This window comes from Symphalangus syndactylus, chromosome 24 (assembly GCF_028878055.3).
Source record: "Symphalangus syndactylus isolate Jambi chromosome 24, NHGRI_mSymSyn1-v2.1_pri, whole genome shotgun sequence".
Taxonomy (NCBI): domain Eukaryota; kingdom Metazoa; phylum Chordata; class Mammalia; order Primates; family Hylobatidae; genus Symphalangus; species Symphalangus syndactylus.
Genome location: NC_072446.2, coordinates 38,050,409 through 38,068,998, shown reverse-complemented (window position 1 = coordinate 38,068,998; position 18,590 = coordinate 38,050,409). Strand labels below are relative to the sequence as shown.

The 18,590-nt window shown below is 50.2% G+C and overlaps 1 protein-coding gene across 7 annotated transcripts in view; it reads left to right on the top strand.

Moving 5' to 3' along the window:
• Nucleotides 1-12,671, top strand: part of DYNLRB1 (dynein light chain roadblock-type 1) — a 33,371-nt gene extending 20,700 nt beyond the window's left edge. For 3 of the 7 annotated variants that reach the window (XM_055265941.2, XM_063633839.1, XM_055265939.2), the window contains 2 exons: nt 6,360-6,527; nt 12,291-12,671. In XM_055265941.2, coding sequence (XP_055121916.1) covers nt 6,360-6,527; nt 12,291-12,334 — 212 coding nt within the window. In that variant the 3' untranslated portion in view covers nt 12,335-12,671. Of the gene's footprint in view, nt 1-6,359; nt 9,765-12,290 lie in introns of those variants that run through there. The other 4 variants (XM_055265940.2, XM_063633837.1, XM_063633838.1 and 1 more) reach the window with 2 other exon arrangements.
• The last annotated feature ends 5,919 nt before the right edge of the window (nt 12,672-18,590 follow it).

Here is an 18,590-nt window from a genome sequence, read left to right as displayed (position 1 = left end):
TCAAGGCTGCAGTTTGCTTCAAGGCTTCTTGCTCAAAGCTGTGATTGCACTCCAGCACAGAGCAAGACCTTGTCTCTTTAAAAAAAAAAAAAAGTAACAATGAAGTGTGTAGGCCCTTCAGTGCCCAGCCCAGGGGCTGCTCCCACAGGCCAGGATTTACGAGCAGCCCTGTGGGTGGAGGTGGTACAGCAGTGCCTGTGTCTGTCACATGCCCGGCGTGCTGCCAGGTACGGTTTGTTTATGTGTTTCTTGGCTGCCTCGTAGGGTAGACACTATTGCGGCCACCTTTACAGACACACGTGGACATCCCAAGAGGTGAGGCCATGCCTGGTTGCGGGGCCTCCCAAATTCTGTAACCCAGTGTATTCAATGGGCTCTAATTTGTTCAGTGCTCTTAGAGAGCCTCTTATGTGTGTCTTCAGTCTAGGCCTTGTTTTGGAGAAGCAGAGTTCTCAGCAATTCCTACTTAAGCAGAATGAAAGCCATCAAGGGCAACAAAGTGGAGGTGCTGTGTCCTCGGATAGAATGTTGATTTCCAGCCGGGCGCGGTGGCTCACGCCTGTAATCTCAGCCCTTTGGGAGGCTGAGGTGGGCATATCACCTGAGGTCAGGCATTCGAGACCAGCCTGGCCAACATGGTGAAACCTCATCTCTACTAAAAATACAAAAATTAGCTTGGCGTGGTGGCGGGCACCTGTAATCCCAGCTATTCGGGAGGCTGAGGCAGGAGAATCACTTGAACCCAGGAGGCGGAGGTTGCGATGAGCCGAGATCACACCACTGCACTCCAGCCTGGATGACAAGAATGAAACTCAGTCTCAAAAAAAAAAAAAAAAAAAAAATGTTGATTTCCAAGTCAGCAGACCCCTGGCAAGCACAGAGCTAGACAGAACGTGCTCCCCAGCCCTGCCTAGTTCTGATTAAACCATGTGGTCATTTCATTTACAGGAGGCTGGGAGCCCTTGGGACACTGTGGAGGCAGGAGCAGGCCCCCTGCTCAGGGCTGCCCCTGATCAGTTGGGTGGCCTGAGGCAACTCCTTTCCCCTCTTCAGCCCTCAACTGCCTCGAGTCCTGTGATGGTCCAGGGAATCTCTTTTGGGCACTTCTTGCTCCAAGACCTGAAAGACTTTTGTCACTAAGAGAGAAACTGTCTACTGGGACTGGACATTTTGACTCCAGGGAAACAACACCAGGGGCCAACAGCCCCAGCTCTGACCCCAGGCTTCCCCATGTACTCACAAAGGAGAGGCCCTCATTCTTGCCTTAAAACTGCCCCTAAAGCTAAGCCTTTTCACTGGGAAGCCCCAGCTGCTTACCTTTTGGATACTAGTGAGTGCTGCTTTTTTGTATACTCATGGGGCTGATTGCACCATAGGTGAGAACGTGGAATGCAGAATGAGCCCACCTGGCTTTGAATCCGGGCCCTACTTACTTATCAGCTATGTGGTTTTGGGCATAAGCCACTTTCTCTGTAAGTTTTCTCATTTGTAAAATGTGGATCATAATTCTGCCTTCCTCTAGGGGAAGCTTTTAGAGTAGTGCCTGGCATGAAATGCCTATGAATGTCTCAGTTGGTGTGTGTGTGTCTTTAACTTGCATCCCATTCTCAGGGCCCCCACGTCAGTGTCTCGTTTACATCTCACACAGTGACCCTGCGAGGCAAGGGTTTCCCCAGTTTGCAGATGAGAAACCCAAAGCTGAGAGAGGTGTGGGGAACCACCCAAGGTCACCCAGCTGTGGATGAACGTGGTCAGAACGTGGCTGAGTTGATCACACTTCCCACTTATCCATGGGGCCTTTAAGCCCTCTGGAAGTTTCCATTAAAGATGATTATTTGAGGATAATTGTATTGGGATGCCTATGATCTTATCTAGGGTTTTCCTACCCGTTCCCAACATTCAGCTCAGCTGCCTCTTTCTTCAGGACACCCTCCCTGATCACCCCAGCCCAGAGTGGTTGCTCCTGCTCCTGCCTCTGAACCTATGACATACCCAAGTCCCGATACTTTCCAGCCACCTGCCACTGCTTTTTGACATCTCTGCCTTGGCTACATTCAAATGGTGTTTCTTTTTTTTTTTTTTTTTTTTTTGAGACGGAGTCCCGCTGTGTCCCCCAGGCTGGAATGCAGTGGTGCGATCTCAGCTCACTGCAAGCTCCGTCTCCTGGGTTCACGCCATTCTCCTGCCTCAGCCTCTCGAGTAGCTGGGACTACAGGCGCCCGCCAACATGCCCGGCTAATTTTTTGTATTTTTAGAAGAAACGGGGTTTCACCGTGTTAGCCAAGATGGTCTCGATCTCCTGACCTCGTGATCCGCCCGTCTCGGCCTCCCAAAGTGCTGGGATTACAGGCGTGAGCCACCGCGCCCGGCTTAAATGGTGTTTCATAATAAAAGTGTGAGTTTAAGCAGCTTTACTGAAAATGCAAGGGAAATTTCATTCCATGTATACTTCTCCAGACCCCCTGCCATCCTCTGCTGCTACCCACACAGGCAGAATAAAAGGCTTAAATGTGTAAGTCTCATGAAGGCAAAGATTGGTCTCTTGTGTTCACTGCTGTCTGTAGTACTTAGGATGGTGTTGGCCCAGAGTTGGTGTTTGATTAAAGTATCTGTTGAATTTTTTAGATGTTTTTTATCACTTGAAGAGACTGGGTGTGGTGGAAGGGCCTGGGGGTGTATCCCAGTAGATCAGAGCCCCAAGTTAGAAATTGTGCCTCCCAGATAACCAGCTACTTCTGCAGGCTACACAGTGTTCATTTGTGAAGGCAGAGGCAGGGAGCAGGTGGCCTAATAACTAGGCCATCTCTGAGGTCTCCTCCAGCTCCGGCATCCAGTGAATCTGGAATTAATCTTTGTCCTTGTTTTAATTTCTTCCCGGTTTTGGTCCTTGGCCCCGTACTTCCACATTTTCTTTTGTTTTTGGAGTGAGCCAGTAGATGTTTAGTTTCTTGTCTGTTTTACACAGCTTCCACTTATATGGATGTGATCAGACTCCTCTTGCCAATATCTGTCCAAACTAGTGAAAGTAGACCCTTTCACCACTCACTTACCAATAGCAATAAAAGCTTAATGCTGTCTCTCTAGGGACACTAGTGAGCAAATCAGACTCGGTCAATTCCTTGGGGAGCTTACATTGCGGTGGGGGATGGAATAATGATCACTTTGTAATGGTGCAGTGTCAACCTGGGAAAACTGCGTGGTGCTGGGATGGTGCCAGTGGGGATGGGAGATGTCACCCGAAGATGGAGACCTCAGGGACCAAAGTGGGAATCATGAGTGAATAGGGGAAGGAAAGAAAGTTCCAGGCAGAGGGATCTGTGAGAAAGTGGCTTTGTGGTGTGTAAAAAGAGAAGGTCAGGGGGTCTGATCACCCAAACCATGCCAAGCCTTGGGACTGTAGGCCTCTTACCATTGGGGCCCAAAGGTGAGCTAAGGGGCGGGTTCCCGGCCAGGTAGCAAGAACAGCCAACCCAGGGCTCTACCCGGGCTCTGGTCTTGGCCCTCGGTGGGTGGGCTGTGTTTTAGCAAGGCCCTTGCAGGTTTAAGCAATAGTCACATCCCCTCAGATTAATGGAAATGGCATTTACTGTGTGAGTGGTGTTTATTAACATTTATTAAGTGTACTCTTGCTAAACATTCTTAAATGAATTAAGCAGTATTCAGCCCACCCAGCAGCACTTTGAAGCACAGATATTATTTTACAGATAAGGCAGTGGAAGCTCAGGAGGTTTCATCACTTGCCCAAGGCTGCATAGCTGTGAAGGGCAGAGCTGGGTGTAAGCCTAGGTCAATTTGGAGCCCAGGACCCTATTAATCTGGTCCGTAGCTGCCCAGCCTAGGACTTGACTAAAGGCAGTCATCAGACTGACCTACTGGGTGGCAAGAAACTGGCCCAGTCTTGTTTTCTTAGGCCCCTAGCAATGCGAGGGTGGGCAGAAAGAGTCGTGGTGGCTCCTACCCCATCGCCGCCCCATCGTGGTTAGATTATAATGGACCCACCCATTACTGCCATCCTCAGGAAGCTTCAACTGTAGAGCAAGGCTTTGTGGGGCCCTGCCATGCACATTGTGGCCATCCAGGAGCCAGCAGCAGCCCTGGTGATCTGGTCATCTTGTCCCTTACAGACAAGTGATGACTACAACCTGTTCTCCTGACTTGACTTGACTCAAAAAGCCTCTCTGACTCACCTGCTTCTTTTGCCACCGTATCCTCTTCTGCCCACCCTCGCATTCCTGGTGCCCTAGGAAGACAAGATTGAGCCAGTTTCTTTACCACTCAGCCAGTCGGCCTGATAACTGCCTTTGGCCAATCCCTAGACTGAGCAGCTGTGGGCAGGATGAGCAGGGTCCTGGGCCCCAAAGCTGGCCACTTCTATGTGAGGAACCACTTGTGCCACATTCTCAAGTGCCTGTCAGCTGGCGGGCTCTTAGGGTCTCATGGATGGAGTCTTCTGCTCATATGTCACAGCCAATTCACAGGCACCTGCTAGCCCAATTATGACCTGCGGTGGCTCAGTGTGAGCCACATTCCTCACCTCTGTGACAGTAGGCACCATCCAGTCAATAAGTCCATTTAATGGTTCATCTCAAGGAAACAGTCCCCCAAACAAAAGGCTTGGTATACGGTGATGTTCACTGCCCAGTTAATTATACTGGTAACAGGGCCGGGTGCGGTGGCTCACGCCTGTAATCCCAGCACTTTGGGAGGCTGAGGCGGGCAGATCAGGAGGTCAGGAGATCAAGACCATGGTGAAACCCCGTCCCTACTAAAAATACAAAAAAAAAATTAGCTGGGCGCAGTGGCGGGCGCCTGTAGTCCCAGCTACTCGGGAGGCTGAGGTGGGAGAATGGCATGAACCCGGGAGGCGGAGCTTGCAGTGAGCCGAGATTGCGCCGCTGCACTCCAGCCTGGGCGACAGAGCGAGACTCCGTCTCAAAAATAATAATAATAATAATAATTATACTGGTAACAAACCCAGCCCCTAAGTAGCCAACAGTAGGGGCTGGGGGGCTCTGTGGACCGCCCACCTAGTGGGCTCTTTCAAAGAGATAGCAGTGCTGTTTACAAAGGGTCAACATGTTCCATGTTTCTGTGCCTGTTGTACAAACATAGAAACATGCTTTAATTTGGGGGCACGGCCATGTGGACAGTGTGTTTATAGCTGCTACCCAAGGCTCCCTTGGGTGGAAATCGTGAGGGTTATGTCCCAGCACAAGCTGACTTTTTCTCTTCTACTTTTTAGTGTTTAGAAGTTTGTGGTCGGGCGCAGTGGCTCACGCCTGTAATCCCAGCACTTTGGAAGGCCGAGGCAGGTGGATCATGAGGTTAGGAGTTCAAGACTAGCCTGGCCAGTATGGTGAAACCCTGTCTCTTCTAAAAATACAAAAATCAGCCAGGTGTGCTGTTGCGCATCTGTAGTACCAGCTACATAGGAGGCTGAGGCAGGAGAATCACTTGAACCTGGGAGGCGGAGGTTGCAGTGAGCCGAGGTCATGCCATTGCACTCCAGCCTGGGTGACACAGCGAGACTCCATCTCAAAATATAAAATAAAATGAAATAAAATGAAATACATAAAATAACATAAAATAAAAAATAAAATAGTTTGTAAGGCAGTAATCCCAGCACTTTGGGAGGCCGAGGTGGGCAGATCACCTGAGGTCAGGAGTTCGAGACTAGCCTGGCAAACATGGTGAAACCCTGTCTCTACTAAAAATACAAAAATTAGCTAGCTGGGTGCTGTGGCATGTGCCTGTAATCCCAGATACTCGGGAAACTGAGGCAGGAGAATCACTTGAACCCGGGAGGCGGAGGTAGCAGTGAGCCACTGCACTCCAGCCTGGGCGACAGAGCAAGACTCCGTCTCAAAAAAAAAATTCGTAAAAGCGCTTCCTGGTTTCAATTCTAAGCACTGTGAATGAGAGTCTCTCCTTTTTTGGACAAAAAAATAAAAACCTTATTTTATTAGTTTTTTTAATCTGTGTCCCTGCATGAATCAGAGCTAGTCTCTCCTTTTACTGCTGGGAACCAATCAGCCCTGGGAAAGGAACCCAGGAGTGGGCCAGCAGGCCTGCATGTGAGTCCTGGCCCCACTGTGTGACTACAGACAGGTCACCTCATCACTCAGAGCTCCTGTTGCCTCATGGGCGAATGAGATGGTGTTGCCACCCACAGAGTAGTTCTAGGGCATGGCACTGGCATGCTTTGGGTGCTCAGCACCATACCTGTCACATAGCAAGCCCTCTGCGATGGTGGCATTGACTGAGAACTGCTATTCCAGTTCTCCCCAATTAGGGGTGTGGGTGGGAGCTTGGTAGAAGGGGCTCCACATCCTCTCAGTCTCTGTCTGCTCTCCCCTCAGGCATTCCCATCAAGAGCACCATGGACAACCCCACCACCACCCAGTATGCCAGCCTCATGCACAGCTTCATCCTGAAGGCACGGAGCACCGTGCGTGACATCGACCCCCAGAACGATCTCACCTTCCTTCGAATTCGCTCCAAGAAAAATGAAATTATGGTTGCACCAGGTAAGGGGTCTTCTACCTCCCCATGTAGGAACAGACCTCATGGCACATTCTCTGTGGCTCATCAGGAGTCCTGGCACAGTGGTGTCTCCAGAGAATCCAAGCAGGGCCCGAGGAGTTGAAGGAATTGGGTTGTTGCCTCACTGCCTAGCCAGCCTCCAGCTGGTGTCCCATAGCAGATCCTCCCAGGGACCGGCCCCAGAGGGGAACCCCAGTCTCCTGGGATAGACAGACACGTGAGCATCATGCGTGTCTCCCCTGCCTTGATAGGAGAAAACTCAAAGGCATTTGGGACATAGAGGAGGGTGTGGCCAGGCCTGTCTGGGGCTGTCTGCAAAGGCTTCCCAGAAGAGGGGACACTGGAGCTGAATCTTAAGGGCACCAGGAAGCAGTGTGAGCAAGGCGGAGGGGTGGAAAGCCACGTTTGGAAGAATGTTCAGTGATTCGGCTCCAAAATGTAAAGCAAAAGTACTGTATCATTTTATCCTTGAAAACATGTTCTCTGCCCACTTGTAAAGGCCAGGCCTGTCTTTAGGCCCCTTGCAGCCAGCTTTTCCTCCTGCACGGGAGCAGATTGCTGTGTTTCCTTTACGCGAGGTGCTTGCCTTGCATTTGGAGGCTGTGTGATGCAACCAAAGCCTGTGTTTAGTCCTTAGGATCATTCTCAGGGTGAGGAGATGCTCATTCTGGGAGGAGCCCACAGGGATGGGAGCACAGGAGCGAGCAACAGAGCCACATCTCCTGCCCAGCCCCCTCACTCTCACTCATGGACTGGGGTGGCAGACAGAGCCTCCAGGGCCATCTTTGCATTATTACTTTTTTCTCACTCTGCTTTTTCTTGGCTGAGCCACATAGTTGAGTGTGCGTGCGTCATGTGTGCGCATGATGGTGCACTTCCGCTGCAGTGCCGCTTATCTAGGGCATCAGGATGTGAGTGGGGAGGAGTGGGAGGTGAGACTTTGGTCCGGTTTAGAAGGGGCCACAAACACCTAACTCAGTTGCATGGACTTGATCTTGCAAGCAGAGGTTTTTAGGTCAGGAGGTGATAGGATTATGATTAGGACTTGGATAAAGGAAGGCAGTGGGGGGTCTGGGGACACTGAATGCTCTGGACTGGCAACACAGAGGGCAAGGAGGCTGGCCACAGAGTTCTGAGGTAATTTGATGGGGGGTCAGCTGCTCCCTGCAGCAGACCAGCATAGGTTCTGTCACCAGGCCTGGAAGGATGGGCAGGAAAGAACTATGGAGCCAGTCACAGCAGCCCACAGTCTCCCTGGGACACTCCCTAGAGGGGTGGGGACAGAGCAGTTCAGTCACAGAGAAGAACAGAAGAATAACTCCAGAGTCTTTTAGTCCGAAATCACGCTTCCGTGTGTAATGCCTGATCCACTGGGGAGAGAAGACTGCAGGAGGCACAGAATCTGTTTTCCCAGCTTTGCCTCCCACAAGCATGACCCTGGGCAAGTCACAGAATACCTGCAAATCCACATCTATAAAATGTCGAGTAGGGGACTGTGCTGTGCTGATGTCCTGAGCCACCCTTCCTGGTTGAGTGTGTTGACCTGGGTTGGGGGAAAAACCCTTGGAATCAGATTTAAACTGCACTTCCACCCAGGACGTCATGTTGTGTGGCTGCAGAGGACAAGGCTTCACTCCCCTAAAAGTCAGGCCGGGATGGGGCGCAGTGGCTCACGCCTGTAATCCCATCACTTTGGGAGGCCAAGACTGGCAGATCACAAGGTCAGGAGTTCGAGACCAGCCTGACCAACATGGTGAACCCCGTCTCTACTAAAAATACAAAAATTAGCTGGGTGTGGTGGCGCACACCTGTAATCCCAGCTACTTGGGACGCTGAGGCAGGAGAATCGCCTGAACCCGGGAGGTGGAGCTTGCAGTGAACTGAGATCGCGCCACTGCACTCCAGCCTGGGAGACAGAGTGAGACTCCGTCTCAAAAAAAAAAAAAAGTTGGGCCGGGAACAATCCCTCTACTCACCCTGTGCACAGCAGACCTTGTGCTCCCCAGTGGCCCACTGGGAGTTCAGAGTACGGGGGAAGGGAGCAAATTATGTGGTCTCCAAATCAGACAAATTCTCCACAGACAGTGTCCCTTGGCATAAAGCTCCTGAGAATGTCTCCTCCAGAAGGACAGTGTCGTCTGAAAGCTCCTGGGCATTCAGGTCTCAACTTGGCAGCGGTGGCGTCTCCAATTTGGTCCCGAAGACCCACAGGCATTCAGAGCCCATGACTGGTTGGTGCTTGAGTCCAAAATGGGCATCTCCCAAGTAGGGGGTTCTCCTTGGGGTTCACAGGCCTGGAGATCCTATAACCTTGTCAGTGGAGGAGGATGAGGTGGCCAGTCCCTCACCTTGGCAGCACTGCAGGGGGCGCCCGTGCTCTCAAGTCACACTGTCTCTCCCCTGCACACGTGTGGCTCTGTGCTGGAGGACGGTGGCGCGCTGAGCTTGTCTTACACACAGAGCATGCTTCTTTGGCTCAGCCTCACTGCCGCCACTCAGTCCTTCCTCATCACCAAATGCTTACCTGCATTTTTAAGGCCGTCTCCTCCACTTGAGAGTAAGTTCCATGAGGGCAGGGGCTTGTAAGCACATAGTAAGCATCTAGCAAATATCCATTGATGAAATAAATGAATGACTCTAAATCTCCCTCCACTGCTGACACTCCACTGATAGGGGTCAGAAGTAGGGTCAGCAGTGGGGATGGGGTCAGGGATATCTGTGGGGCATAGTTTTAGGATGAAAATCAGTGATTTGACAGTTTGACATACCCACTTTTACGTGGCCAAGGAAAAATAATTGGGTTTTGGTGCCAGAACTCCTGTGGTCAGGAGCCACCACGCAGAGCCTAGGAGGCACTGGCGCTGAATTGCCTCAGGATGGCTACAGAACACAGGACCCAGGGGTGGCCACGGGCGTAGAGCAGGCCTGGCTGCTGCTGGAAGCGCCCGTATGAGACTGTAGTTAGCACCCTACACATCGCGGGCAGCCTGGAGCAGCCTGGCCCGGGAGGGGGATCCGTGCCTTCCCACCTGCCTCCATCCAGCTGAGGTGCTGCTTCCCAGGCCGCAGACAGCAGCAGGTGTTCCAGACAGTATGGTTTTCCACATGTGTGCCACATTCATCCGACCCTGGCCCAGAACCGCCCACATGAACAGACTGTTTTTTTTTTTTTTTTTTTTTTGAGATAGGGTCTAGCTCTGTTGTCCAGGCTGGAGCGCAGTGGTGCGATCATGGCTTTCTGCAGCCTCAGCCTCCCTAGTAGCTGGGACCACAGGCATGCGTTGCCACACCCAGCTTTTTTTTTTTTTTTTTTTTTTTGGTAGAGACAGGGTTTCACTATGTTGCCCAGGCTGGTCTCAAACTCCTAGGCTCAAGCGATTCTCCCACCTCGGCCTCCCAAAGTGCTGGGATTATATGCATGAGCCACCATGCCCGGCCAAGACATTTTAACACAAACTTTTGTTAGCCGGACATGGTGGCACCAGTATTCCCAGCTACTCAGGAGGCTGAGGCAGGAGGATCGCTTGAGCCTGGGCTGTTGAGGCTGCAGTGAGCCATGATCACGCCACTGCACTCCAGCCTGGGTGACAGCCAGACCCAGTCTCAAAAAAACAAAACAAAAAAACAGACTTCTAGTTTTCACTTATTAACTTCACTAATATTAAAGCTGAGGTAACTAACTCAGCCTACACAACCTTCAACACACACTACCTCTCACAAAGCACTTGAAGTGGTATTATTGGATTTAAGGCTTGATGATTTGGAATAAAAGACACTGATATTACTGATTGTGCCTATTTTTATCAGTGGCTTGTTAATTATTTCTGTTTTCATTAGTGATTTTTATGTATACAGATTGGTTAGCCATGAAACTGTTAGTCATTTCATTTCTGTTTCTTCCCTGTTGCAACAGCCCATCTTCGTGGGAAGGACCAAGCTTTAGCCTTGGCTCTGAACAGCCACAGTGACTTGGCTGAGGTCCTGCCATTTCGCTCATGCTCAGCAGGGGGCAGCAGACCAGGGCAGTTCAGAGTATGGGGTCAAACCCAGGTCCCTGTCCCCACTCCACCTGTGGATTTACCTTGGATTGGGCAAGCCCTTTAACTCTCTGAGCCTCCACGTTCTCAGAGTGACTGGAGGATTCACTGAGGTGCCGTGTGAGAAGTGGGCAGCCCAGACCGGGACACAAAGAAGGCTTGATCAATGTTTGCAGTTTGATTAAGTGGGTAAATCTGCATATATAAAAATCACTAATGAAAACAAATAATTAACAAGCCACTGATAAAAATAGGCACAATCAGTAATATCAGTGTCTTTTATTCCAAATTATCAAGCCCTAAATCCAATAATACCACTTCTCCAGTTACCTCTTCAGTAAAACGAGAGGCACTCAGGCTCACCTCCAAGGACTTGGACTTGCTGTGATTTCATGGTGGACATTCCTCCTTACAGGGCCAGATCCCTGGAGCTGGAATCCAGGCTGCTTTGTCCATGTTGAAATTTTCTTATTCAGAAGGTTCTGGAAAGCCAACAAATTGAGTTTGTGACAGAAATTGACATTAACTGGCTGGGTGTGGTGGCTCACATCTATAATCCAACACTTTGGGAAGCTGAGACAGGAGGATCACTTGAGCCCAGGAGTTTGCAACAAGCTTGGGCAACATAGTGAGACCCCATCTGTACAAAAAAACTTTTTATTTTTAAAATGGAGTCCCACTTTGTCACCCAGGCTGGAGTGCAATGAGTCGATCTGCAACCTCTGCCTCCCAAGTTCAAGCAGGTCTCCTGCCTCAGCCTCCCAAGTAGCTGGGATTACAGGCACCTGCCACCAAGCCTGGCTAATTTTTGTATTTTTAGTAGAGATGGGGTTTCACCATGTTGGCCAGGCTGGTCTTGAATTCCTGACCTCAAGTGATCTGTCCACCTTGGCCTCCCAAAGTGCTACGTGAGCCACCATGCCTGACCTTCTACAAAAAACTTTTTAAAAATTTACCCAGGTTTGGTGGGGTGTGCATGTAGTCCCAGCTACATGGGAGGCTGGGGTGGGAGGATCACCTGAGCCCAGGAGGTCAAGGCTGCAGCAAGTCGTGATCGCACCACTGTACTCAGCCTGGATGACAGAGCAAGACTCTGTCTCGCAGGAGGAAAAAAAGAGAGAGAAAAAAAAGAAAATGACATTACCCAAGTCCAGTGAAGTATGTTGGAATTCCATCTTTGACACTAAGTAGCTGGGTAACCTTAAGCCAGTGGTCCTCCCACAGCCTACAACATCAGCATCACCTGGGAACTTGTTAGAGAAACGCAAACTCTTGGGCTTTGCCCCAGCCCCACTAAATGATGGTTCTGGGCGTGGAGCCCTCCAGGTGGTGGGGATGCCCCCTAGTTTGAGAACCATGGCCTTGGCAATTCATTGGAGCTCTTTGAACCGGAGTCCCCCCACCTGGAAAACAGGGGTGAGAATCCTGCCTACCTGCTGCCACTGTCGTGGGGAGGGTTAGAAGAGACGACACTCTGTAGACTGGCCGCTGCGCGGTACGCGGAGGCCCCTCTTGCAGGAGCCCCTGCAGGAATCTTACAGGTTTATCTTCCGTTTTCCCAGCATTTGGAGATGCTGAGTGTTGATGCTTTTTATTGCTTTCTCCCCTTCATCATTTTATGGTTAGTGATTTAATGGTTTATTTGCTTTCTTGTATGTTTTTCTCTCATTTTACATTTAGTGATTTTTTTTTCATTTTTCTCTTTCGCAGATAAAGACTATTTCCTGATTGTGATTCAGAATCCAACCGAATAAGCCACTCTCTTGGCTCCCTGTGTCATTCCTTAATTGAATGCCCCCCAAGAATGTTAATGTCGATCATGTCAGTGAGCTGGCACATGGCAGTCGCTTGGAACCCACTCAGACCAATCCAGTGACCGTGTGTGGGCTGGCGGCTCTTCCTCCCCCACCAACGGAACCCCCGTGTGCACCAACCTTCCCTAGAGCGCTGGAGGGCCCTCTCTCCTCACTGCCAGGTTTTGGAGCAAGAGCTTGCAAGAAGCCCGCACGCAGCTTCCTTCTGACCTTCAGTTTACTTTGTCGCCCTTGGAGAAAGCTGTTTTTCTTTAACTAAAAATAACCAAAATGCTTACCCGTCTGTTGTGTCTTTAAACACTAGGTTGAAAAGGCCTCTCTCTTCCTGTGTAATCACACGTTGGAGGCCCGGTTGCCTCCTCCAGCCCTGGTGGGAGATGATGTTCGTGGCCTCCGAGAGGCCTGCTGCTTCTTGTGCCTGTGACCATACTCAGTGTAGCTTGGTGTATAATTGGTGCTCTGGTTTCTGGGCCTCTTGGCCCTAGTCCTTCTTTTACCTTTTCTCACTGCTGCCAGTGTTGAAAGATTGTTTTCTACTGTGCTGCACTGGGGAAGAGAGTGGTACTTACCGGGGACCCGGAATGCACCTGGCATGTAACAGACAGTAGCTCTCACCTCACGGTACCCCTCTGCAGACAGAGTGTTAGGGCCACCTCAGACATGGGGACTTGGGTTTAGAACGGCTTACCTACGCCCTCACAGCCAGGACACAGGTCTCAGACTCAAATAGCCCTGCTCTTCCCACACTATCTGCCCCAGAAATCCTGGAGGGCCCCCGTTCACCCGAGTGAGCCCGTCCTGGGCAAACATCTGCCCCGCAGACTCGGAGCGCAGGGGTCCTCTCACCGTGAGCTTCCCAGAATTCACCTGCACTCAGGCTCCTACCCACCCCTCATCCAGCCACACTCTTGTTTTTTTCCCTCTGAAACCACATGTATTTAATTTTACTAGGGTTTTTCTTTTTATCTTTTGTTTCCTGTTACACAGGAAAAAGACTCGGCACCGTGTAGTGTGAGCCTGGAAATCCCCATCATTGTCCTCCCTGCCCCAGAAGTCACCACTGTCTGTGAGTTCTTCCATCTAGCAATCATACTTGCCCAGATTTTCCAGTGAGGCTTCCTCAATAGTATCGGAGGAGTAAAGTACATACTCTTGGGAGTTGAGGGATGTAGTTTATAAGAGCATGGCAAAATTTCTTCAAAATCTACTTTAATGAAAGATAATAGGCATTTTCCAATCTATAATATATCCATGATTATCTTAATATAAAAATAAGCCTCTCAAATACTTTTCCGTGAATCTTCAAGTAAGGTTGGTTGTCTGAGAAACACTCTGGTTTCCCCTGTCCCTGCAGACCTAGGAAGCGCCCCCTGAGAGTGGGTGACTACAGACCCCACGTGGTGATTATCTGCTAGGTTCCGTGGCTGCAGACGAACGCGGGGTGTGGCCAGCGGCATCTCACTTGTGTTCTCGGAAGCTGGGATCCAAGTCTGAGGCTCCTCTGTCCTGCTTGAATTTCTCCAAGAAGGATAATGGGGAAGGAGGTCGGAGGGGGAGAGGTCAGGTTTCTAGGACGGGGATCGGGGGTCTGTCCCTGGAGGGAGGAGGCATTCTGGCTCCAAAGCAAGGGTTCAGAATAGGGCTGGGGGCCTGTCCCTTCCACCTTCCCTTAGTCCCCCTACTACTCCCTCTTGTTTGCCTTAAAGTTCCCCATCCTAAAAGCATTCCATCAAAGTCCTGGGGAAAGTTTCTTATGAAAATAAAGATGCTCCACCTCCCAGTCCCTTGGGCACCAGGATTTTGTACATCAGGAGCCCACCATGTACATCAGGAGTTTGTAATGCAGCAAGGGAAGCATAATTCCTTGGACTCAAATTAAGATGTAAAAATTTGGCCGGGTGCGGTGGCTCCTGCCTGTAATCCTAGCACTTTGGGAGGCCAAGGCAGATGGATTGCCTGAGCCCAGGAATTCAAGAACAGCCTGGGTAACTTGGCAAAACCTTGTCTCCACCAAAAATATGAAAATTAGCTGGGCGTGGTGGCACGCACCTGTAGTCCCAGCTGCTGGGGAAGCTGAGGTGGGAGGATTGCTTGAGGTTGATGCCGCAGCGAGCTATGAGTCCACCACTGCATTCCAGCCTGGGTGACAAAGTGAGACCCTGTCTCAAAAAAGATGTAAAAATTCATGGCCACAGAGAAGGTTTACAGGGGGGAAAATAAAGGTTAAAATTAAGGGGTTTTTGTTTTTTTTTTTTTTTTTGAGATACAGTCTCTCTCTCTCTCACTCAGGCTGGAGTGCAGTGGCGCGATTTTGGCTCACTGCAACCGCCACCTCCCAGGTTCAAGTGATTCTCCTGCGTCAGCCTCCCAAATAGCTGGGACTATAAGTGCCCACCACCACGCCTGGGCTAGTTTTTGTATTTTTTTGTAGAGATGGGGTTTCACCATGTTGGCCAGGCTGGTCTCAAACTCCTGGCCTCAGGTGATCTGCCTGCCTTGGCCTCCTAAAGTGCTGGGATTACAGGCGTGAGCCACCATGCCTGGCCAAAATTCAGATTTTTAAGAATCTAAATAATGGTATTCCACATACAAAAACCCTAGTGTTTCTGTACTCAAAAGTAGCGTGTGTACTGTCAAGGTTAGAAACTGACAGCTGTCCTAGGCCTAGAGGGAAAAGCATGGGTTCTGAGTTTCAGAAGGACATTTGCCAATACAGCAAAGGTGTGCCCACACCCAGTATTTTTTTTATGAAAAATTTAAAACTTACAGAGAATTGAAATAATTTTATATCTTCCATCTCAATTCTACAGTTACCCATTTTGCTATATTTCTGTATCATAACTTTCCATTCTTCCATCTAACTTTTTTTTTATGCCTTTCTAAGTATATTGCAGGCAGTACCCGCCCCTAAGCACTGCCAAGTGTGTATCATTAACTAGTTTGTTTGCTGCTTTTGGAGGATGGGTAAGATTTACATACAGTAAAATGCACAAATCTTCAAAGTGACAAATGTGACCCCTGTGTAACCTCACAGCCGTTTCAGGAAAGCTGCTGCTGCTTCCCAGTCTGCCCAGCCCACTCCCCAGAGGCCACCCTGTTCTGATTTCATCCAAGTATGATTTCTGCCCTCTAAGGTACAGCTCTCGCCTGGGGTCCATGAGCAGGGCCGGCATTTCAGGGAAGTGGCAGCTTCTCGGGAGGTGCCGCAGCTGCCATCTCCCGTCAGCATTCATGCCTCCGCCTCAGCCCTGGCCACGGCTCCCTGGAATTCTGATCCTCCTCTGTGAGCTGGTATTGCTGTTTCTCCAAAAATTAAAAATGCTCCAAGGATTATAGGTTTTCTCCCCTTTCATATGTTTGGCTCTGAGACACCATGTTGGCACGTTTTTCATTGAGAATCCTGAAAGCCACCTTTCCATATAAAATTCCCATCTGTCTCTACCAAATTACCAGAAAAAGAAAAAATGAGAAATGGAGGTCTCAGATTCCGTCATCACAGCAGGTAGAAATCTAAGTCACCGAATCCATCAAATTAGTAAGCATACCCCACTGTCAGTGAACTTAAGCTGATCAGTTATGTATTCAGTTGAGAAGGCAAATAACACAATTGCAGAACGTGTTCAAAATACTAGTCCTACTGCTATGATGAACAAGCTCAGTCCAATCAAAAGCACCTTTATTTTGGTCTCGCACTGTCTAAATTTACTCTCTAGGGCTTGTTCTCCCGCTGTCCCTAGGTGAGATGTAGGGCAAGCCCTGCCTTGGGCAGATGAAGCCCCGCCCAACACAGGAACAACTCCTTCGAGTCACATTTGGAGAGAGGCCGCCCCTTCCACTGTAGGCCCGCAGGGAACCTTGCTCTCTGCAGGGGGCAGCTTATGTTTGGCCTCGGCCTTATTTTATTTGCCCACTTGGTGCTGTCAGCTCTCTTGCCCAAGTTGCTGAGAGGGGCGTGAGGTGGGGAGCAGAAGTTCATCCTTCGCCGATACTGCTGTGAACCGGCTTCGGCCTTGGTGCATTTTCATGAGCTTTCACACACATGCATGCCCCCTGCTCTCTTCTGTTGGCAGCTCCCTCACTTTGGAGGGTGCACTCCCTCTCGCCGGCCCTGTCTATCTTTGGCTCCTGGCTGTCAGGGTCTCCCCTCTACACACTCTTCTGTTGAGTCGTGGTGAAGCAGAAACCCCACCGCCTTCCTCCATGGGTTACGGTAAGATTCACAGCCTCTCAGTGGCCTCTAAAAATCGTCCTTGAACTTCCAGCTCCTTTATAGACCACATTCCCAGCAGAAGTGTTAGCTCGCTTGGGACCACCTGGTGTCACAGTCCAGGCTGCTGCTGGTCCTGCTCCTCTCCGTGGCATTCGGCCCATAGACCGTGCCTTGGGCGGTCTCAGCAGAAACTAAGATGAAGGTAATTCAACTTCAACCCCCTAGTTCACAAGAAATATGTTAGTTGTTTTCCCTAAAAAAGGCTAGGTGAAATAGGGAATTTCATGATTTTTTGTCGGGGGCAGGGGGTACACAATCTCCCTCTTTCACCCAGGCTGGAGTGCAGTGGCCTAATCTCAGCTCACTGCAACCTCTGCCTCCCAGGTTCAAGCAATTCTCCTGCCTCAGCCTCCCAAGGACCACCACACCGGGGTAATTTTTCTGTATTTTTAGTAGAGACAGGGTTTCATCATGTTGCTCAAGCTGGGCTCCAACTCCTGGGCTCAAGCAATCCTCCCGCCTCAGCCTCCCAAAGTGCTGGGATTACAGGTGCAAGCCACCACACCTGGCATATTTGATTTTTAACTACTACAAGTATTTGGGTCAAAATTAAATTTAAAAAGTTTGCAACAATCTAACAACAGGCTATAATATGATAAGCCAGGGCTTCCCAGCCCTTTTCTAATGAAGTAACTGAAGAATGAGGAGCGTTATCTAGAAGTCCAGAGTGAATCTGCTGGAGTCAACCAAAGACAGCCCCCTGCAAACATGAACCTGCTCTCTAGAAATGTACACACGTTGGTGTCCCAATGGCTCCGGGGAGAATGTGGAGCCAAGTGGAGTCAGGAGTGCAGGCAGCCAGGGAAGAACTGATGGTGGCTTGGGCAAGGGCGGTTTCATAGGGTCGGAAGGGGGGATTCTGAAGGGAGAACGCAAGGACTTGCTGGGGAGGGTTGGAAAGTAAGGAAATGAGACATCAAAGGAGACTCCTCTATGCCTGCTTGGGCAACCAGGTGCTGCCATTTACTGAGAGGAGGCTGACTGGGGACCTTTGTGGGGAAAGAGCACCAGCAATTTGGAAATAGCTTACTCTGAGCCTGTTCGATACCCTTGTGTTTAGAAAGAATGTCGGACGGACTGTTGAATACCCAACTCTGCCAGGCCTTGCTAGACATAAGGATATGGAGCTATCAGCCTGTTACTGGTATTTAAAGCCAAAAAGGTCAGGTGCAGTGGCTCATGCCTATAATCCCAGCACTTTGAGAGGCCAAGGCGGGAGATTCATTTGAGCCCAGGAGTTCGAGACCAGGCTGGGTAACATGGTGAAACCCCATTTCTACTAAAAATACAAAAAACAGCCGGGTGCAGTGGTGAGTACCTGTAGTCCCAGCTACTTGGGAGGCTAGGATGAGAGGATTGCTTGAGCCTGGCAGGTCAAGGCTGCATTGCACCACTGCACTCCAGCCTGGCCAACAGTGTGAGACCGTGTCTCCAAAAAAAAAAACCTTCTGGAGGCTGGGCACGGTGGCTCACGCCTGTAATCCCAGCACTTTGGGAGGCCAAGGCAGGCAGATCACCTGAGGTCGGGAGTTCGAGATCAGCCTGACCAACATGGAGAAAACCCATCTCTACTAAAAATACAAAAGTAGTCGAGTGTGGTGCACATGCCTGTAATCCCAGCTACTCGGGAGGCTGAGGCAGGAGAATCGCTTGAACCTGGGAGGCGGAGGTTGCTATGAGCCGAGATCGCGCCATTGCACTCCAGCCTGGGCAACAAGAGCGAAACTCCATCTCAAAACAAAACAAAACAAAACAAGCTTCTGGAGCCCCAGTTATCACATTCAAGTTCCAGATGGTAGCTGATGGAGGATGGGGATGGCAAAGGATGTACCTTTTCCCTTTAAGGCAATTTTCCAGGAGTCCCATAGGGCACTCCCCACTTAGGCCTAATTAACTGAAGTTCAGCCACCTGCCACTCCTGACTGC